Source organism: Cataglyphis hispanica, chromosome 13 (assembly GCF_021464435.1).
Source record: "Cataglyphis hispanica isolate Lineage 1 chromosome 13, ULB_Chis1_1.0, whole genome shotgun sequence".
NCBI classification, from domain to species: domain Eukaryota; kingdom Metazoa; phylum Arthropoda; class Insecta; order Hymenoptera; family Formicidae; genus Cataglyphis; species Cataglyphis hispanica.
The window spans coordinates 5028621-5050633 of NC_065966.1; the positions used below are offsets into that span (position 1 = coordinate 5028621).

Sequence of the window (22013 nt, forward strand, 5' to 3'; positions counted from 1 at the left end):
TGCCTACGCAACATTTGTACTAATAAGACTCGGTTAATTATGAGTCTTGGAGTTCAACGCGCTTTGAAGCTAATGTCTTATCTGTGTTTAAACATTCTTAGAGTTGAGTCTCTCATAAAACTTCAAGGAAACTACTACATATTCAAATAGAAGAAATTATAAACACACATTATACGAAAAACAAGAAAGTTTATTTACAACAATAGATAATACTTTATAACAGTATTAAAAATGAACATTTGTCGATGCTTGAATTGCCAATAAATGATCGAATGAATTTCTGCTCCATTTTCTAGGAATCCAATTTGTCTGAGAAATATATTTGCGACGCTTTCGCGAGATCGGTCACTTGAACGGAATAAGAGAAAGCATTTAATAATACGCTACATGAATTATGTTATTATTATTGTAATTCTCAGTTGTCATTATAACAGTTTTCCTCCATCGTTAGCGCTTTCATGTCATGCTAAGTGAATACGAGACACGGTAATTTAAGCAATAAAAAATGGATATACGTAACTATATAATTTAATTAAAATTAGAGATAAATTATTCTTCATATAATACGTTTGAAATAAAATATTATGAAGAGAGCTTTGGTATGAACTCGCACGGCATTTTTAATTTACGATATTGCGATGTCACAAACGTGATGATCATTCGCAACATCAAAAGCCTTTGGGATGGAATAATCTAGGAAACGGCACCGTAAACAGCCAATAGTAGCCGCCGATAAAAGTTTCATGAATGAAAACAGGCGGCCGGATAAGACGACCGGTATGTCGGGCGCCGATCTTTCTCTTTCGGAATTTCAAGGTGTTCATAAATAATTCGCGAGAGAGCTCTCTCTCGGCGAATCTCGGGGGATGGAGATTGGGGGAGGAGGGGGCGAAAAGTGAGAAAATGCAGCTCGTGCGGATAAATATTTACGCGCACAGCATGGTATCGTCAAAACGCGTTGCCGCATATATGCAACGAATGTGTGTATCCACTTTCTCTCTCTCTCTCTCTCTCTCGATTCTGTCTCGGCATCTCGTTTGCGGATGAAACAGGACATGCCGCACTAATTACTCATTACGGTATAGGGACGAGCCTAGAATATTTCCGGGCAGCGGCACCATCAGAATTAACCAGTATCGTGTTCCGATCTGTAATAGGGTGAATTGAGGGTCAATTATCATTCAGACATTATCCAGAATATCCACGCGCGAATTTATAGATTCATTTTGATTGTCTAGAAAATATAATTTATGTCATATATTTTTTTTCTTTCTCTCTTTCTTTCTTTCTCCTTTTATATATATATAATATATAATAAAGTCTTTACAAATAAAAATATACATGTATGCAATAAAGCCTTTACAAGTAATAATTCTATTTATGTGGAAATTTAATAGCAGACTGTGAAGATATGTTTAGACATTCTACATCAAACTGTACGCGCACATGTGCTGAGAGAAGACTATACTTTGAAAATATTTTTTCTACATTTTTTAATAAATAAAAAATATTTAATTTATAAACTCACGAAATTGATACGCCTAAGTGGCACAGCGTTTCCTTGTCGGTCACACACTTGGCATTGAAATATCACGTGCGTTTTAAAACGCTATTTTTCAAATCCCTACGAAGGGGACAAATCGATCTTTCGTTCGAGCTATCGCTGAGCCATCCCCTTCTGTCGATGGCAGTTGCGTCGCGACGCCGCTCCCGCCAACGCCTCCCTATTTTTTTTCCGTGGCACGTGGGAAGCGTTTATTGTGATCTCCGGCTAAGCTACGGAGAAAGGGGGAGAGAGAAATGCCGATGAGCGTCATCCGTTAACGCAATGTGAAAAGCGATGACGTATCAATAGATTACCAAATTTGTGTGTCGCATCGATAAAATTATTGCTACTCTCGTTGCAAGATATATTAATATTTTATTAATTTTGTTGCAAGAATTTTTCCTTTCGTTGTTACATACGATATTACAAAATATTATGATAGGTGAAATTGTCTACATTTTTATTTCTTGTTGAGAGCGCCTCGATATCAGAAAGTCGAGTTTGCGACCCAATTCGTCTAACTGCCATAAATCAGCCGCGAAATGCATTTCACATCTTATCGCGAAACTCTCGCCGAGATATATCTTGCGGAGCTTTAAGTCGATCGACTTTTTAACAGCGGTTATATTTTCCCGGCATTCTTCGCGAATATCGAATGCAATACATGGCATGTTGCAGAATTGTCTCGTATTTAAATGAGCACGAATAACAATCGATAAGGTTCATGGTGTATCAATTGTCGAATGAGCAGAAAATAATAATTGTGTGTGAATGCTTTTGAATTAATTTCAACCATTTTCCTTGAAAAATTTTTGATAAAAAAAATATGAATAGAACTATTGTTCTTAAAGATAATAGAAAATTATAATAATAAGATAATCGAAAATTATATTCTAACAAAAAATATTAATTGTTAGTAATGGAAAAGATCTTTCTCGAATCGAAAGATACTTATTAATTTTTACTCGAGTAATATGTATTTAATCTTTGAATAATTTATTCACTATGTTTTATATTTTTTATTTTTAAAGCATAAAATTATATTTGATAAGAAAAAAATAATTTTTTATTCAGTGCATTGCTCAAAGCGCGAACATTATCAAGTTAAATAAATTGCTGGTGACAATCTGAATTATTGCAAATTGCACATTTTTAAGTTATCCATTTCGTCACGATATCATGGTATCGTTGACAATGTTCGCTCAATGTGTTTGAAAGACTTGGCGAATTCGATGAGGCGCGACGTCCGCAAAAGTAACGGATCTACGCGTTACTCGTTCTATCGTGACGCCGTTACCTGTCGGCATTACTGTTCCCATTTTTCGCCTCGATTACGATCGTAAAAGAAAAGAAATCAAATCTAGGCGCGATATTACGCATGTTCGCGCCATGTGTTGTCGTATCGATCATATATATGTATTTTGCCTCACAAGTCATCATGAAGGTTGGTTCAAATCATTGTTGATTTGCAACATCGGAGCGAAATGTGAAAAAAATCATGATGAAATCGATTGTTTAACAAATAAACGAATTATTACTGTATTCTGCATTTTGTCTCACAAGTGACGAAATATGACAGGTGACAGGTGACAAGTGAATTTTGACAGATGACTTTTAATCACGTAAATTGATTTTTAAATTATTTAAAGATTTATTTTTTTTTTAATTTAGACGTTATTAAACAATATATGAATAATAATTATACTAGGCAAATAATTCCTTATTTAACCGGTTTTCTCATTGCATAGAAAATATTTTAAAACAAATCTTTCTCGATAATAATTATTTTTTTCCCTTGGTTCATTGACCCTTAGTTTATTGTCAAGAGCTTAATGATTGTTCGCAATCAATTTTTTCATTGAATACTTCTGAGATTCTTCGAAATAATTGGAACGAGCAGTCGTGTTTCTTTTACGCTCTGACATCGTCGGAATTGAAAGATTTCTTCCAATTCTTCGGAATGACTTGGTTGAAGCCGAATAGATTTTTATGTAATGTCATTGTCCTTTCTCGTCTTGGTTTTGCTGTCTAACAGTAAAGAACTGCATTAACAGCTTTTAAGATTTTGTTGTTCAAGACACGGTTTACACACAAAAAGAGTTAGAATTTTTATTTAGGAAACGAAAGGGAGATAATTATGTTTAAACATTCGAGTACACGAAGAAAATGAGTTTTATCTATTTAAATATATTATATATTTAAAAGTTTCTATCAAATGACAAAAGGTATTCTCTTTAACATTTTTTTTCGAAGGTTAAATAATTATTTAATTTTGGATTTTTGTTAAACAAAATTTATTTTGAGATCAGCTGTAAGTCTTTCTCGCATTTATCTTTTGATAAAGTCAACGTATTTTCGATCGAGCATTCGATAAGACAATGCATCTTGTTGTTGCACATCGGCGCCAGTATATATTTGCTTCATCGCCGCTTCTACTCGGCAACAAGACCTCTTTAGACAAGTCAAGACTGGCCTGGTTCTATTCTAGTGCCGTGGCTGACAGGATAAACACTCGCGATACCAACGACCCTGTCGCAATATGGCGCGGTCAAGGTTTGCCCAGACATCCTCAAGGTTCTTTGGTGCATTTCGAACGCGATTATCGCTCTGGCGCACACGATACGAAGCATCGGCTCATAAAATAGTCGTTATTCCGAATTGTAAGTCGTAGTTACGATTGCCAAGCCAGTGCGAATTCTGCGTTTTGTCAAGATCTAGTATGTAAGATGATCCGTTAGTTTTAAATAAAATTCTGGTACTTTAGTTTCTTTGACGAATTCGACGTCGAGGTCTGTTATTCGTTTTTTAAATATTTGGTAATGAATACTTTTTATGCAAAATATATTTTTACGAATTGATTCTTTTCTTTGAACAGATTAAAGAATTAATTAATGCTAAATCTTGCCATTATTAATAATCGTATTCCGGTAATTCCGGATAGTTGGAATAAATTGATATATCGGCATTTTGTCGATTTTTCTGAGAGAGAAACTTGTTTTTCTCCGCTGTGAAAAACTAGTCGACGCATCGTACATATATAATGCGAATCAACTTGCGGTAACACGCTGCCGGAATGCGGAATATACATTTCACTCTTGCTTACGTAAGAAAGACTCCGCTTCTGTCTTATAGCATCTTCAGATGAGTCGATCGTATCATAACAGATGATGACGAGGCGGATATCAATAGTTGGCTAAGAAAGTATTTTGCCTGTCTCGAGATATATTATTTTCGCACATTTTTATAATTAATTTGCGCGCGAGAAATGAATTTTCAGCCAAGCGCCGATTCTCTCGATTAGATTTACCATCGGCATTTCTCTAAAGTGATACTAAAATCTTTACGCTACGCCGGATTCAGCCATTGCAAAAGGTTATATGGGCGCGCCGAGACCGTTTTATAGGCCGTTGCATCGGTGTGTGGTCAGGGTCGGTGATGTATCTACACGAGATGTATACATTGAAAGCTGATCGTGCATTCCGACCTTTCATACTTTTGTTTTCATAACTCCTAAAATTCTTTCTAGATAAATTTTTATAAAACATAGAGCATAATCTTTTTATATATTGTATACGTAAAATAAAATTATACATAATAATTGATTTTAAGTAATCTTTTGCGAAATAAAAATAATACGTGAGTTGAGAAAAGATAGATAAGACAAATGAATTTTTTAAAGGTAGAGGAAAAACTGTGTGGAAAATTGTGCGGCTAATGGAATTAGCCACGATGTTTTCACAGTCGATGATCCATTGATTTGATATCGGTTGCCATTCAAGCGTGTCTATCGATCAGACGCGGTTATCGATTCCGCGCGAATTCCCTTTCCCCGATTCCGTCTCCTTTCAAAGAGACTGCGATCAATTTGACTAGGTTAATGCTATCGAGCCACATATAATATAATGTGGCCATGTAATATTGCGCTATCGAATTATTCCATTCCATATGACCAATGTATACACCTACTCATCTATTATATCATTTACATAGAACATGAAGTCATCGCATGATAAACTTTATATGCAGAAAGAATCATGCATTATTTATTTATGTGTATGTGTACGCAGGTATTCAATATTTTTTAATAGTAAATAAATTATTTAGTTAGTATTCATTATTTCTTGTTATGTAATATGTTTTTCGCGTTGTGGAAAATATTAAAAATTTTTGTTAAACGATTATAAATATATTTAATCTTTGTTAGGTAAATAATTCCTGAAGTATTGACGTGCGGAAAAATGTTGCATTGTATGCGAGATTTTTGTAGCGATCTCGACTGAATTTCAAACAATGTGATCGATGGACGTTTATATAATTCCATCTATACAATTGTTCTGTGACATTCGTCATTCCCGTTGTCATGGTACACGAGAATGGCATAGTCGTATCGTTGACTATCCGCTCATTCATCATCGCAATTTCGCCTCCGTTGTTTCGAATACCACACCGGCTCCTTAGTTGTCAAGATTTCTTGTTTGACGAGACAATCTTGCGTTAATCTCGACTAAGCGAGAATCTCGTTTCGATTAATATGATATATTTGCGCTAGAATATGCGATGTTTATTATTATATACGATCTTTGGCAACCGGTACTTCAAAAGAGATGGATTGGCGCGTTATCGCGAGATATCGATGAGATAAGAATATAACAATTTTTCGCGAATAAAATTTAACAAAATTAAACAAAATTTCTAGAGAAGTATTGCGTTAAGGATGAAAATAAAAAGCAAATAATTCTAATAAGTCATACTTATTTTGTTGTAATTTAACTTATAACTCATAAAAATGCCATATCATTTTAATGAACGCTCATTTACTGGTCATTTAATTGAATGCTATCGGACAATGAAAATTTTTGTATACATTAAATAATATTTAAAAATGCGACTATATGCGACGACGAAATTGGACACAATTGAAATAGATACGCACCTTTTCCATTGAATATTCAGAAAATTCGTTGGCCACAACCTTTGAAAAGCCCATTTCACACAGTTTCAATAGTGCAGATCAAAGCTTTCCCTTCGATCATCCAATCTATCCTTTCAGCCCTTTTCCATTCAATGTGTTGCAGATCGACCGGAATGAAATATCGAACAATTTCACTCATTTCTAAATCAAAATCGGTTTCCCGCGTAAAATACAATATATGTATCTATTATCGAAACTTCAAATATATTATATCTCTTTTTATTATTGTCTCGCTCGTTTTTAATTTTTTTTTTTTTTTTTTTTCGATTTCTGAACTTGTAAATTTATATCTTTAACCTAATGCTGGCAGTGTTACATATCATGTCGAATCACAAATAATATTCACTGCTTATAATTTATGTAAATAAATCAGCTCGTTTACTTGAAGAAAAAATCAAAGATTAACTCGTTAAAGAAATTGAGTCTACTTGCGCTATATCTCTGAGCAATGAGATCAACATTCGCTTCTCTTTTCGCCGAATTCCTCGTCGGTCACTCCGCGGATCGCTGAAGTATGTCGAGTCAACTTTTGGCGAATTTCCACGAGGAAAATAGTTCGCGGGCGCCTTCGTAACACTGCCAGCAACCTTCTACGATAATTGGCTTGTAATTTCGGGAGACAAACGGAGGAGCGAACGAAGACCGTGATTAAAAACGCGTTTCTTGCAGTGAGCTGCACTCGGAAAAATTCATGCTTTTCTGAATTAAAATCTTTATATATAATATATAAAATATATAAAATCTTTGGAGCGGCAAATTTTTAGACCATACAGTTTCGAGGAATTTTTTTGCGGGCAAAATTTATCATTCACGTTCGATTTTCCACAAATTCTAGCTAGATATATAAGCTAAATGACAAGATATTTATCTCTTAATGAAGGACAATGTAGAATCATACATTGGCTTTATATAAAATTGCTTATATTGCGGTAAACGAAATTTCTTATCGAATTATCAAGAATTGATTGGATACTGAATATTTTCTGAGATGAAAAATTGAAGTTAGGGTTCCCAAAAACGCCACGCGAACACTCATATCGACTAGTTGGCAACAAATATTCCAGGATTAAGATGTCAGTAGGATATTGTTGCCAAATATAGCTTTTTTTTTTTTTTTCTTTGCGAAACATACATTGCTGGTAAGCTTATAGTCTCGCTCGTTCGCATAAAGTCTTGTAAAAAGACCGTAATGCGTGCCAGACGATGTTAGCTGGAGAACGCGGAGCAGCGCGCCGATAAAATGTTCCTGCGCATTCCTCGGTAAAGAGTTCGCCTGCTTCTCGAACTATTTGTCGGAACGCGACGAAAATTTCATTGCTCCGAATTGGCGAAGAGGATTTCTTGGAATTGGGCCATCTTTTATAACGAATTCCATATAGGGTGAAAGTAAATATACTGGGTCACGCACTTTCCAGCCGGGCGGAATAAGCTCTTCTTTGCAAAGCGACGAGAAATATTCTTGTGTTTCTTTTATTTTAATATCGACAAGTATCTCAGTACGGCTATTTAAATATTTTCTCACGCTTATACTTATTTATAAATCGCGCGCGCTCTCTTTTTCTTTCTCTTAATATAAAAACATGTTAAGTCTTTTAAAAATACGTTTATCGCTTTCTATGTGCTACTGATTAAACGCCGTACCATATATCTTCGCAAAGCGATTAATGCGTCAACGTCATGCCGAGGCGAGTCGCAAAAATACGAAAGGCACTACAGAAGGAGAGTGTGCGTAGAAAGAAAGAAAGAAGGAGTAACATCCGCTCATTCGTCGTACGATTCTTTTTATCCTCCATATCTTCGTCTCTCGAACTACGGATGTATGCTCTCGCGCATCCTGAAAACGCCGCGTCTTTTATTCTCCCTGTACGTGTCTGCATCGTGATATCATCCCACCCTTCTGTCATGTATTAGGTACCTGCGGATGAAGTACCTGTCCGCCCGCTACGTCGATCGCTTTGAGGAATGTAACGGTTCCCAGTGGAAAGTAAGAGAGAGAGAAAAAAAGAGAGAGAGAGAGGGGGGGGGGAGGGGAAAGATGGAGGAGGATGTGATAAGAAACGGAAAAACATCCTCTTCGAGCTTTAGTCTGACAGATTCTCGAGCGATGAATATAAAATGCCTCGTGTTTGATGTTGACTAATGTCGCGTAGCAGAAAATTGATTTGTAACGAAAAAAATACTCTTTCAATACTTATTTGAATTCGCAACAGTTAATTGTAATATTAATGTTAGTTTAATAATGCTGACGTTTGTGCGCAGAATCTTCTCGCGCGTAAGATATCGCAGAAATAAATTTCGTCCTTTTATACATAAAGCCGTTTTCGAAAGAAATGTCAAGTATCCGGGAGAGTAAGTCAACTAAAGTCGAGAACACGTGCAGAAACAATTCAGCCGCGGCGAGAAATTTTTCGGAACCGATCAAGGAGCGATTTCTTTGTTTAAACGCCAATATTTTTAGCGCACCATTTATTATCGTCGATCGTTTCCTTCTGCCGTGCAAGTAAAATGCAACCGCCCACGTTTAAATTCGTCGTCGCGGACAAGGCCGCTGTCCGTTTTATTTATAACGGTTAGCAATTTTGTATCCGCGAACTCGAATGAAATGTCTGGGTCGTCTGGAATTCGCCCGTGCGGATCATAATTTTTTCTCCATAACATGTTGGTAAACATATATCAACGCGAAACTTTTTGCCAACTTCCGCTCATCTTCTCGAATAAAAGTTAAATTTTCTCGTTACATAGTTTATTCGCGCAAACGAAATATATAATATTTAATATTTTTGAAGAGAGAAAGGAGAGTTTAATCTATACAATATTTTCTATTATTTATATAGAATTTATACGTATGCATAATTTCTTACAGATTTGTCCTCGTGCGAAAATTGAATTTTGTTAAAATAAAATTAATAATAAAAAAATTATTAAAAAAATTAAAATTAATTAAAAAAAAAAATTAATTTAATGTTTATATAAGAATCAAGTTTTTATAAATCTTAGAAGTAGCTCTTTCTCATAGATTTATTACACGGTATTTGCAGAGATTTATTTCAATTTATTTTAAAAACGCTTTTACAAAGACACTCAATAATTACTTTATTTAAACTTGGTAAATAATCCGCACATCGATTTCTTAATCGTCACGCGGCTTAAGTTTGATTGCTTCTCTCCCTTCTTTTCACGTGTACCGACCCCACGTCTTTACCGATGAAATGTTCTTAATGAAGTCTGAGGGAGTGAATCGATCGGAGGATTTAGCCGAATAAAACAAACTCGAATGAATTCCGGAACGTAGAAAGCCCGTTATTGATCTAGCAGGAATCTCGATTTTCTGCGAGTATTTCATCGCCGCCTCTTGAGATTTTATCGCGAACATTAAATCTGATTTATTGATATGTGGTTTCTCATAATCAAGAAACATATTTTTATTATTGTATAATATATAGGTTTTTCAAACTAGCTTGAACTAGCTGGATGAGAAAACGGAGGCGAGCTTGAATTCGCATTTGCAAATAATATACAGGATAGAAATTACAGAACGAGCTTGAAATGCTAATGAAATTGAAGAGATTTGACGAGCGTAAAGAAGGAAAATCAGGATTACTTACGAACGAAATACGCGAGAAGCGCTAAAGATTGCTCCTTTATTCGACTATGCAAATACAAGGTGGCTATATTGTAACGACAAGCCGCGAGAATACCACAAGTACTTCAATTAAGGCCGCGCATATAACAATATATACAACGACGATTTGAAATAAAATCACAAGCGAGCAACTATGCATAATGGAGTATCGGAAAATCGATTCTGGACTATCCGCCGAACTTCTATTCGCAACTTTATCTATTGTCACGTGGAGATATAATTAACGACTATCCCAAATATGTGATAAATCCTCAATAAGCTTTTTATTGCGTACTATATCATATGTCATAAAGGCATTAGCTTCTAAAATATAGAAATATTTTGGAAATTACTTATTGGTCGTTTTCTTTGTATTATTCTGACATTATAAATAAAAAGAAAAGATTTTATAATTAAATTCTACTTATATATGATAATAGAATAACACATTGAATTTTTTTTAAGCATGGGAAAACGCGCGTTTGCCCAAGTTATACAATACCATAATTTTACTGTCGTAATTTGCGCGTATCAATAAATTACCAGAAATTATATTAAATTCCTGCGCGAATTTTTTACTGCTTTATATATACGAACTTTTCGATGTATGGTATGTACATGATTTTACTTTTGCACAGCTATAACAAATTTTTCGTTCAACCTTGCGAAACGTTCTCTTCAAGGCTTTCTTCACGCATATAAGATACGCAAATACGAAAGGATTGTTATGTGTGTAAAAGCGAATGACTGGCTAACAACGTGCGAAAAGCCGTGCTTTAAAATCCGTGTTTAAGCGTGATCATCGATTTATTTTGAGACAAAGGTTGTCTTCTCGCGCGACTTTTATTTTCTCGAAGATTATTGTCTTCTCGTACGATTTTTTTTCCTTTCATAATATTTATCGTTATATCGTTTACGTAATGAATTGGAATTTTTTGATAAATCAACGAAAATGTTGAAAGTACCATTTCGGCATTTCGCCTCAAGAGAGAGAAGATTCTCTCGCTGACGATCGCATGTTTTTTTTTAAGCTAATTGGTGATTTTTCGTGGAATTTTTTTATAACATTTAATGTCTATATTCATTTCTTTATCTTTCTACATAATTTGCGCTACTTTATCGAATGAATATCATCTACGTGATTTTTCTTTCTTTTTATTTCTCTTTCATTAATTTTCTCAGATTCTTTTGATGACTCAACACCGTTTGCGCGTTATCGTATGTTATCACGACACGCATGGTTGCTCGCCATGGAGAAGGATATTTTCGCAAGAGGTGTTGTCTCGGAAGATTACTCTAGTCGAATTTTAATTCTTGCCTCGCGCTCTACTCTTTACGTTTCCGTTCGTACGATCGTGTAGCAAGCTGGATAACATTGATTTACGATAGTACGTGACGATGATACCTTCCAAGGTGTATCTTTCAAGTCTCACTTTTCTTTTATTTTCATTCTATAATTCGTTCTACGCTACGTGAATTTCTTATTTTTTAAGAAATTTAATAATACTTTAATAACACTACTTTAATTATGATCATATTTTTTGCAAGCTTGTTTATTAGATTCGTAATAATTATATTATTCATTTTATAAAAATAACAATATAGAGAATGGAGAAAAGAAAAGTTTTAAAATTATTTCAAGCATTATTTGCATGGGTATAGAAATCTTAACGTGTAATTAAATGTTTTATTTCATTAATACGAACGCGAATATGTGCATCGGATCGATGCGACTGGAAAATACATCTAAAAATATCTTTCGCAAAGGCTTTCCTTGCCGCTTTGCTCAAACACGCAATTGAATTTATACAGCGTGCGGTTTATAACGCAAGTCGAGAAAACCACATATCGATCCGAGACTAGCACGTCGCATCGTATCTTGTTTACTTTATGCGTATCTCGCACAAGATGGATATAGTGTTCTTCTATAATCATCGTTAGGATCGTACATCTCGATAGAGACATTTCGAGTGAAAGCTGATTTATCTAACATCTGTGCACGGAATATTCTTTCTTCCTCGCCCAAGTCAGCTGATCGCATCGCGATCGTCGGCAGCGACGTCATTATGCAATGCGAGCAACACCAATTGCGCATTCTATTTCCGTCAAATTCCGCATACACGCATTCATGGCGCAACTCAGGGCATTGTTGTTACCGCATTACGTAAAACCGGAGCGAAACGGCATTCCGACAATTTTAGCTATTTTGTCACGCTCTAGTCAATTCCCGACTCGTTTCAACAAAGCCGTTACTCGATGAGATTTTTCTCTATAACTAAATCAACAATAATGACGTCATTGAAAATATATTCTACATATATATCTACTATTATAAAAATATTTAATTAATTTTTTATTGGACATAAAGAAGCTTTTATATAAGAAATTTATCTAATTATATATCTTATTAATTGTTGTAACATGAGTGCGCGAATTTTCGACAAATTATGGCAAATATCGAAGAATAGCGGGACGATCTGTCGTTATATACGCGATGCCGCATATAACGACAAGTCATCTTACTTGACAGCGTCAAGTATTTACTCATGCATGGCGCCAGGGCGACGCGCTTACCACTCCGTGCATTTTTCCAGCAACCTTATTTTAATCGCATTCGTCATTCATCGTACACTGCCAAGGTCTTTGAGTCTTCTTTCTCTCTAGCATCTTCTCTGCATATTCCTCTCTCGCCCTCGCCCTTTTCTTCTCGCTCTGCCTTGGCACGTTTTCAGGACTAAAAAAAGCAGCGCACCTAAGGACGAAAAAAAAAAAGGGAGAAATCAATTTATTATAATGGCTTAACTCAAGCTTCGTCAGCATCAGTAATGAAGATATTGTAACGTTAAATATTCTTATGATAACGTAATGATAACAACATAATTCGATGAATAAGCACAGATGACATATTATATGTAGATAAATTTATGTGTAATCAGGTGCATATAAGTGTGTATGACATAATATAATCTATTATCGACTTATATATGCTAATTAAATATTATAATGTCAATTTAATCAATGACTCAATTTATCTATATGGATGATCCAAGCTTATTTCATAGAACAATACATATTTTAAGATTTTAAAAAGAGGTAAAAGAAAAATTATGAAGAACGTTGTAAAGACAAATTATTTTATAGAAAAGGGACAATACAAAAGGAGAGTGTATACGTGTAAGAGATGAGGGTGATAACGGAGGGTAACGAGAGGGAATCTTCTTCCCAGCGGAAGTCGAAAGTCGGTCCCCTTCCTCCTTTCTCTGGCGATCGGGCGGTTTTGGCGATTCGCCAACTTCTCGGATCCCACGATCACGCGCGCGCGTACCATAATCACCGAGTATCCGGTTGTCGTCGTCGGGGTTGAAGGCGATCGAAACTTGTACGGGAGGTCGCGATCGCATAATGGGCATAATGGGAGAAAGCGGGAATCGGGGTCGCCGCAATTATCTTTTATCGCGGCACGTTAACTGCAGTGTGCGTCGAAGTCAGCCGACAGGATTACTCCGTTCGTCAAGAAAAAGATTAGCTCTTTCAAACCGTGAATTATAAGAGTACTTTATTGTTCCTTTTCAACTCGTTCTTTTTGAAGGAAATTTTATGTTACGATGTGAAAAAGTAGGAAAAATTGATCGAAAGTGAGAAATTAAATTTTTTATTGTCATAAACTTAGATTTAATTGTCATAAAATCTAACCAAATGTAAACAATATTGAATTAAATAAAGTTTTGAAATATTATTATTTTAATTAAAAAAAAAAAATTAAGTGCGAAGAATGAAAACTTTAGAAAAGATTAGTTTGAAACAAACCGTTTTTATATTCTTACATAACTTTTTTTCCAAAGAATTTCAGTCAATTGAATTTTACGAAAATCGCATATCCCCTAATAAAACTAACTGTATCAAAATGCGGAGCTTATGAAGATTGCAAGAGAGTTTCACGCGTCATACAGCGTCGTATATCTGGAAAACGCATTTCCTACCACGAGCTCCGGCTTTAGAACGGCATTGCAGCTGCGACTGCAGTGTCGGACTTATTCACGCATCCGCGAGAGCTCGTATAAGGACGGTCGTTGCTTTTCTAACTTTGTGCCTCGGTCTCGACTTTGTATCGCATATGTATCGCACGAAGGCGTGAATCGTGATGCAAAGCGAGAGAGCAAGACGCGGATATTCTACAAAACGATTTAAGACCGATTTAGCTAGAATTAAAATTTGCGAACTTCCGCGAATTATGTAGTCGCTATGCATAAATTACGCAATTGTCTACACCAATTTATATGAATTCTTGCTTTACCCTTTGTCTTTAAAGCAATACACATTCGCAACAAATGAATATAAATTTATTTTGACACGAATATATTTTACACACCCTATATAAAATATTTTATACTCATAAAATTGTGTTAAAAAATTATTTATTGTAAAATAATCTTGCTATATATATAAGCAAAAATATATAGTTTTAATATATTACATTTTTTTAAATATATATTCTCTTTGTGTTGCAGGTATGTATCATCGAATATCTTCATTCGATTTTTTCTACACGGTGATGGTGATTTTAACCGTGAGTAAATCACATTGCACAATTTTATGTACACAATTTAATTGAACGTTAGTACAAATACTTATGTGATTCTTGTATTGACTTGAAACAAAATTTTGATTTTTGATTAAGTTATTTAATATAACATAGTTCTTTTATTTCTCTTTTCGAGAGATAGAATCTTATCACATTTTTGTTGCACATATGTTGTCTTAATTAACAATTTGTGACAAGGTTAAACTGTTACAGTATATATAGATGTCAGATATGTAAGACGAGAGTATGACAGTGCACTTTATACTACTTCAAATTGATGATGTTGACTTGACGGATAGCTCGATTTGTCGTGTCGATAAACATACGATTTATCTTTTTTCAAGTGTAGGGAAAATAGCTTTGCCAATTTTCGTCCCTTCTGTTCATTATTTTCGCTAGATTAAGGGAAACGCTACCTTGATTTCGTTCGCGGTGAGCACTCGCACGGTAAATTTAATTTATGCCTGTAATCTGAGAATGTGTACGTGGCAAGACGCGAAAAATTTCGCCTCCCTCGCATAGTTTGTTGAATTATGAAGGAACGAGAAACACCTCTCGGCGTTTCCGCCGGGACTAAACTAGAGTGCAACCAAGAAACAGTGAACTTAACCGCGCGCTTAACAATAAAAGCGGAAAGAGATTGCCCTCGCGAGATCGAAAATTTCCCATACAACCTTTCAATTTTATTAGCTTTAAATGCTTATTAATAATTTAATAATTTAATTAAATTATTATTAAAATTACATAAAGATATGCAGTTATTATTATACTTTGGGAGCAGTCTCGTACAGTGTACAATGTAAATGTATTTTGAACTCTCATTTTAGTTGCAATATTCATTGATTTTACTTCATGACAAAGTTATTCCTCCAAGTTTCGAAATGATCTTTTCCCTCGAGGAACATGTTCTTAGGTCAAGTATATCACGCTTCCAAAACTGCGGTTAACGTTAGTGGCTAAAAACGAATAATTGGTTTAAAAGCTCAGAGCCCTTGCATCTTGCGTAAATACATGATAATTTCAACAAATATGTTGATTGGAAGAATAACTCGTGTCTTGTGAAAATATTCAGGCATCTACTTCGGCTTCATATCCGAATATTTCTTATTTCTTTAAAAAAAAAAATTGATTAATTTAAAGTTTAATGTCTTTAACTTAGTTGCTAAGATTTGATACTAATCGTTACAAAACTGCGGAGATAATAATAATTTTCCGTTAAATTTTTGTTTTGATTTGATGAAACATTTATCCGTATAACTAGATTAAGAAAATTTATGTTGCGCATCAAACATAAATTGAGATAACAGCGGATAATGAAATATTATTTATATACATGTTTCAATGATATTAACATGATGCTTAAAACATATTCAGTGTACAATGAAATATAAGCCAATATCGATCCCATCAAGCTGCTTTACGAGCCGAATCAGATTTATAGTATACTTACGCACGCGGTGCATGCGCGTGCTTTAAATGTAAATTGCTCAATAAGAAGGATTAATTGATAGAATGGCGACAAATGAGCCATGGCGAGGGAATCGTAACTTCTATCCGATAGCAATTTAGATAATTGCCGCGTTTACATGGTTTGCTAAAAAAAGAAAGAGTTATCGCATTATCTATACCAAAATTTTATTCCGCGGCTATTGAAGTAATTAAATTCACGGACTGTTGCGTTAAACAGTAAATTTAATTAATTAATCTGCTACACACACACACACACACACACACACATTCGGAGATGTGTGCGCGCGGTCGAAGCTGCAGCTCGCTATCCAAAATACGAAGCTTAATTGTAGTGAGATTCTCCTGCGAGTTTCGACATAGTCATTAATCAGAACACTCGGTCGTCAACTACACAAAATTCGTGGCGTCGTTGCGTCGCTCTGAATGCAATTTTTTTTAATGCTACACGTTGCAAAAAGCTTTTTCTCAATCGTAGGATGCAAGATTAAATTAAATTCCATATTTTGCGTCAGCGTGGAAAGCTAATTTTATCCATAAAAAGCAATGGCTCTTTTACGTCATTGGCTGAAATTCATTTACAAATAAATGCGATAACATTTATTCTAAAATTTAAACATTATATACATATAGTCATGTCTAGTAAATATTCATGTTTGTTACACAAAGTTTGATGTCTTCATTTATCTCGACTATACTGATAGAAAATATATTTCAAGATCTAAATCTTATATACGATATCTGTAATGTCAATTTCGATTGCTGACATTGCGCGGCTGAGAGAGCAGAAAGTTTATTATAAAATATTTTTTATTATAAAATATGTTATTGCTTTGAATATATAAGGAAATTAAATATTTTTTCTTTGAGCGACGTTGGTAATTTTGGTAACGAGTTTTCACACGTCACAGTGAAATGTATCTGGAAAATATATTGCTCGAATTCGCAAATAATTACAAACGAATCGTAACTTTTTTCCTTGTTAGCAGTAGCAGCTGCGATATTTTTGTTTCTATTTGATTTGTCGCAAATATGACTCTGTACGATTTTAAATTCAATTTTAGACTTTTTTAAAATTTGCATATGTATGTATTGTGATGCATGCATGTAGGAAGAGACACGAATAAGGAATAAGAATGAGGATATTAATATGATTTCAAAGACGAAAACTCCCGTGCTGTATCATTTATAATCATGGCGAAAGGTCACAAGTCGTTATTATAATTATAGCAACACGAGTTTATAAAACATTCCACTTGTGCTTCAACGATCAGAAATCGATCGATTCATATCCCACATGACAGATTCTATTCGCGATTATTTAAAAATATATAAATTACGGTTTGCTTTTATTTTTTTAATATATAAATCATTAAATATCAAAATATATCGATTTATAATCAGTAATACGCCAGATAAGATTGTTTTAGTTGACGAGCGGTGTGATGTTAAAGGAAGATTAATATTAAACCTGTACCTTTTTTTATATTTATAACGCCTCACATCTCGGAGATGATAAAAAGAGCTTTTAACGAACGCTTCGTTTAACTTTTCATGAGCACGTTAAACCGGAAGTATACGCTTATTTATGGTGTGCGCGATCCTATTAATACGTGAATATACATGTAACAGTCGGTAATGTGTTCTTGCAGAAATGGCAGTAGTTCACCTTTTCTATTTTGGAACCGCAGTCTGCGCACAAATTTTATTTACATGCAGTTACTAATTAATGCGATATTTATATAAATAAATTCAAATGTTACGTTGTGTTCTCTTTTGCCTCTCTACAATCAAAGTCCACGTATCCATTTATGTTAAATAATAATTAATTTAGAATTTAATATTTTTTTTTTGCAAAAGATCTTCAAACTTGAAATTTTTCAAAACTATAATCCGAAATATTGTTATAATAAGATTCAGTTCCAGTTTTTCCTCCCCTTTCCAAAAATTACAAACGCCATCGTTTCTTTTCTCCCGTTGTCCCAATTGCATATAGAAAAGATATGATCACAATACGCCGTTTGTTCTGATATCATCGTCGCGATTATCATATCCTATCTCTGCGTACAAATGCGCGCCATTCCTACGAACACGTGTTGGGAAAGCTCGCGTCACCCATACATATACATTGCTGCACGCACATTGTATATACGCCAACGTAAATGCATTACTAACGCTAATATACTATATATACGGCGGCGTGTATGTACGCACGAGCGTAATCCCATGAGGCGGCGAGTAACGGTGCTACTCGTACGAGAGCGTTCACAACACAAGAGAGAGAGAGAGAGGGGAGGGGACGAAGGGGGGCGGAAGAGGCTTTATTAAGCGGTCGGACGAGTAGAGGGCGAGTGGCCGCAGAGCGGAATCCAGTCGTCTCTGCGGTGTCGTCGGACTCGAACATGTACACGAGTGCTACATTATACGACGAGCAATGTTATGCGCGCGCGATTCTAGGTACTGTTTGCTTTCATCAGCGTAAATGTCACGGATGACTTTCAGACAACTCGCAACAGTACTTTTTACATACGAAGAACAAATCAGCGAATGATAATCAGCGTCGTTCGCACACATGGTGCTGCTTAAAAATATATTTTTTGAATAACTGCCGTAGTATGTGTTGCTTAAAAAATCTTGGGTGCTTCGGAATTATTATTTATTAAAACGAAAAGGTATCGATCGATTCTCGATTGACGTTTACGAAGAATAACGTTTGCGATTTTTTTTTTTTTTTTGAGTTTCGATTTTTCCTCTGATTCTGAAATTATTTTTGAGACAAGATTCTGTATAAATTTTTTGAAAGAGAATATATTGTGGTGAAGTATTTTTTTGGGGGATACTGAAAGTAGACAGAGATGCGTGGGTGATTGAATTTAGTCATTTCCAAAATATCTTATTTAAATGACCGATTCTATTTCGCATGTTAACATTTAGGCTGACCTGTTCGATACAAGTGGGTCGAAAATAATATGAGTCATTGTCCTCATTCTTTTGCGCGTAAAATTGTAAACCTATTCATCGTCGAAGTAATTATTTGCATATTTATAGGAATTGCGCGCGAATGATGACTTTGAGAGAACGATATTATTTCTGATAATTTATATATCGCGGAAATGCTGTGATTGCTATATTCAATGTCGTAAATAATACAATTAACGTATAACAATTTTTCATCTTTCGATGATTCAATACAGAAAATGTTTCGAAAGAAATTACTATAATATTTATTGTACAGGAAATTTTGCGTAGGATAACGCCGTAAGTGTATTGAAATATTCGCGTTTCTGGCAACGACGCGTGTTACATTTGGCAAATGCCGCTGGAATGCGATAGAAATATGATGTATGAACTTGCATCTCTGCCAAATTTCATCAATTTTAATAGCACGGTCATTAACACATTATTATCATTTTCTATATTATACAGCTTTATTTTTGCAACTTGCCACAAGTATTGGCTTAAATATTGACTTGAATTACGAGATCAAATTATTGCTTTGAGAAAGAAAGAGAGAAGCTAGACTTTCGAATAAATTTTTTATTCTTGGCCAGGAACTTTCAAACTGACATATTTATAGAATTGTATCAATAAATATTCGGTGACATTACTTGTGGCCTGGCATTCTTAACAATTTCGTCGTTGGTAAAGAAATAATTTGTGGTGGTAGTATATTAACATTACAAAGTGAAAATGTAGAGTTATATTTTTATGCGAACTCTAATAAATATTGCAGCGATATTTTATCTTGATTAATACAGAAAAGCATAAAATATAAGAAGAATTTTTCCGCAACTATCACTATTTACTCGACATTACGATAAGAGTCTATAGACGCTTACGCTTACAATGAGTTACGAAAATGTTGAAAGAATAAAATCTATATTGGCTGTCATCCCGACACGTTACGATTAAATCGTTTTCCGGCGAGATGTAAGCTTTTGCTGCAAGCGCAGAACGCAATGCTTGTGTAGAGCTTTACGCGCGCAATCAACTCTTTGCGTTATAGAACATAGAACGAGCGAGACGGACAGCGTGTGGATGTGTGTCGGCGCTTTTGAGGCTTTTTATTCGCCCGTCCATGGGTGCATTCACCGCTCTGCGAAAACTTTTCCGTCTACGTTTTATCGAATTTTAGAATACACCGTGAATGTATTCGAACGATATCGAGAGTATTTTCGGTCATTGTAATAACGCTGTTTCGTCTGTGTCACGGTCATGTCACAAATGTCATATAATATTGTGATATTTATAATCATTACAGTGATAATATTTTATAATCATTGTTATGTATATATTTTTGTGTGAATTTTTATAAATAATATCTCTGTCATCACGGAATAATAATGATAATCGAGAAATATATCGAAGAGTTTCCTCATTTTAAATTTAAATTATAGATATGAATAATATATTGAAACAGTAATAATTTTTTTTATTAGTATTATTAATTTTTCTCCAGAGATTATTAATTTTTTCTTTTCCAATAATAAGCTTTGAATTTTTTTCACGTAACGATATTCCTTTTATAATTCATATTAATGTACTAGTACTTTAAAATAAATATTGGCATTTTCTTGAGTTTATCTTTCGCAGAAAACATCTGTTCGTTTGCAGGAAACTGACAAATTTAATAAAATGAACTAATAGAAGTATAGTGTCAGGGTTCAACATCTCGACGATATTTATTACACGTGCTTCTTTAATTTTAGCTTGAAAAAAATTATTAATGAAAAACAGAGATATCTCGTTAATTTTTACCTCCGAGATAATTTTAGATTCGATTGATATGCATAACTAGATTTCAGTAATTATAGATTATTCCATTTGCGAACATCAGAAGTTTGTTTTTAGATCGTTTCAACTTAATGCTCGCATTTTAATTAAATTATTTACATCGCATATACGTGACTTCTCTCCGCGTTTAATTACATGTACACGTATCATTATTTTACTGAAACGTTTAATAGTGTCGGAATTTCTCGGAATGCGTTTAAGAGAGAAAGAGTGTGTTTCCGGAAATTGCATTCGTTACGAATCTTGCGCAATTAATAACGTGACGTAATTTAACCGCTTTACGGTTCACGTAGTATATCTCTAATTCGTTGGCCGATCGCGAATTTTTTCCATCTGCTATAATTAATCGAACGCAATTAATGTCGACTGGGCAAATCACGAGAGTCGTGCACGCATCGCCCATTATTGCGCCCGAAATTGCTACAATTTCAGAAATTTCGGTGACGGATTTAATGGGCGTACGTGTTCCGTATCTGCTTTATTCGTGGGTTTGTTTTCGAGGCAAGTCTCACAGTAATTGCGTTTGAATCTACGACGACGAGCGCATCTTCGGATTTGTACCGAGAATCCCGAGATTGTAATCGAAGAAAGCCGTCTTTCCAGAGAAGAGAAAGGAAGATCCGCCTCCACTTTAATTCCGTCTTCTCATCCGCATCGAATGACTTTTGTCTTACTGCTCCTAATTGACTTTGATGTCAAACGCGGCTAATTAAAGTTTCCGATCGCTTCAACTATTATTGTCACAGAGCTCGATAAAACAAATAGTTGACGGCTAAATGGACTAGCAAAATTGAAACCGCAGGAAGCGAAAATGTACCTGTGTTTCATATCGTTTCATCTCTTTGTTTAAAAAAATTAAACATGAAATTAACTGAAAATTGTTAACAGTTGATTCACTATTAAATCATTTATTAATGTTTGAAACTTAATTTACATAAATCCACTCTTTTCTTTTAATAATTTGAAGCTCTATATAATATATCAAAAATATTTGATAAAAATTAAAAAATTGTTTTTCACTCTTATATTA

General features: G+C 34.6%; 1 protein-coding gene across 10 annotated transcripts in view; it reads left to right on the forward strand.

The window, feature by feature from the left end:
• LOC126854217 (phosphatase and actin regulator 4B) overlaps positions 1 to 22013 on the forward strand; it is a 203850-nt gene that overhangs the window by 49575 nt on the left and 132262 nt on the right. Inside the window, exon 1 of one of the 10 annotated variants that reach the window (XM_050600730.1) lies at positions 18575 to 18646. The exons of the other annotated variants lie outside the window; for them this stretch is intronic. Coding sequence (XP_050456687.1) covers positions 18592 to 18646 — 55 coding nt within the window. The 5' untranslated portion in view covers positions 18575 to 18591. Of the gene's footprint in view, positions 1 to 18574; positions 18647 to 22013 lie in introns of those variants that run through there. 10 annotated transcript variants of the gene reach the window in all.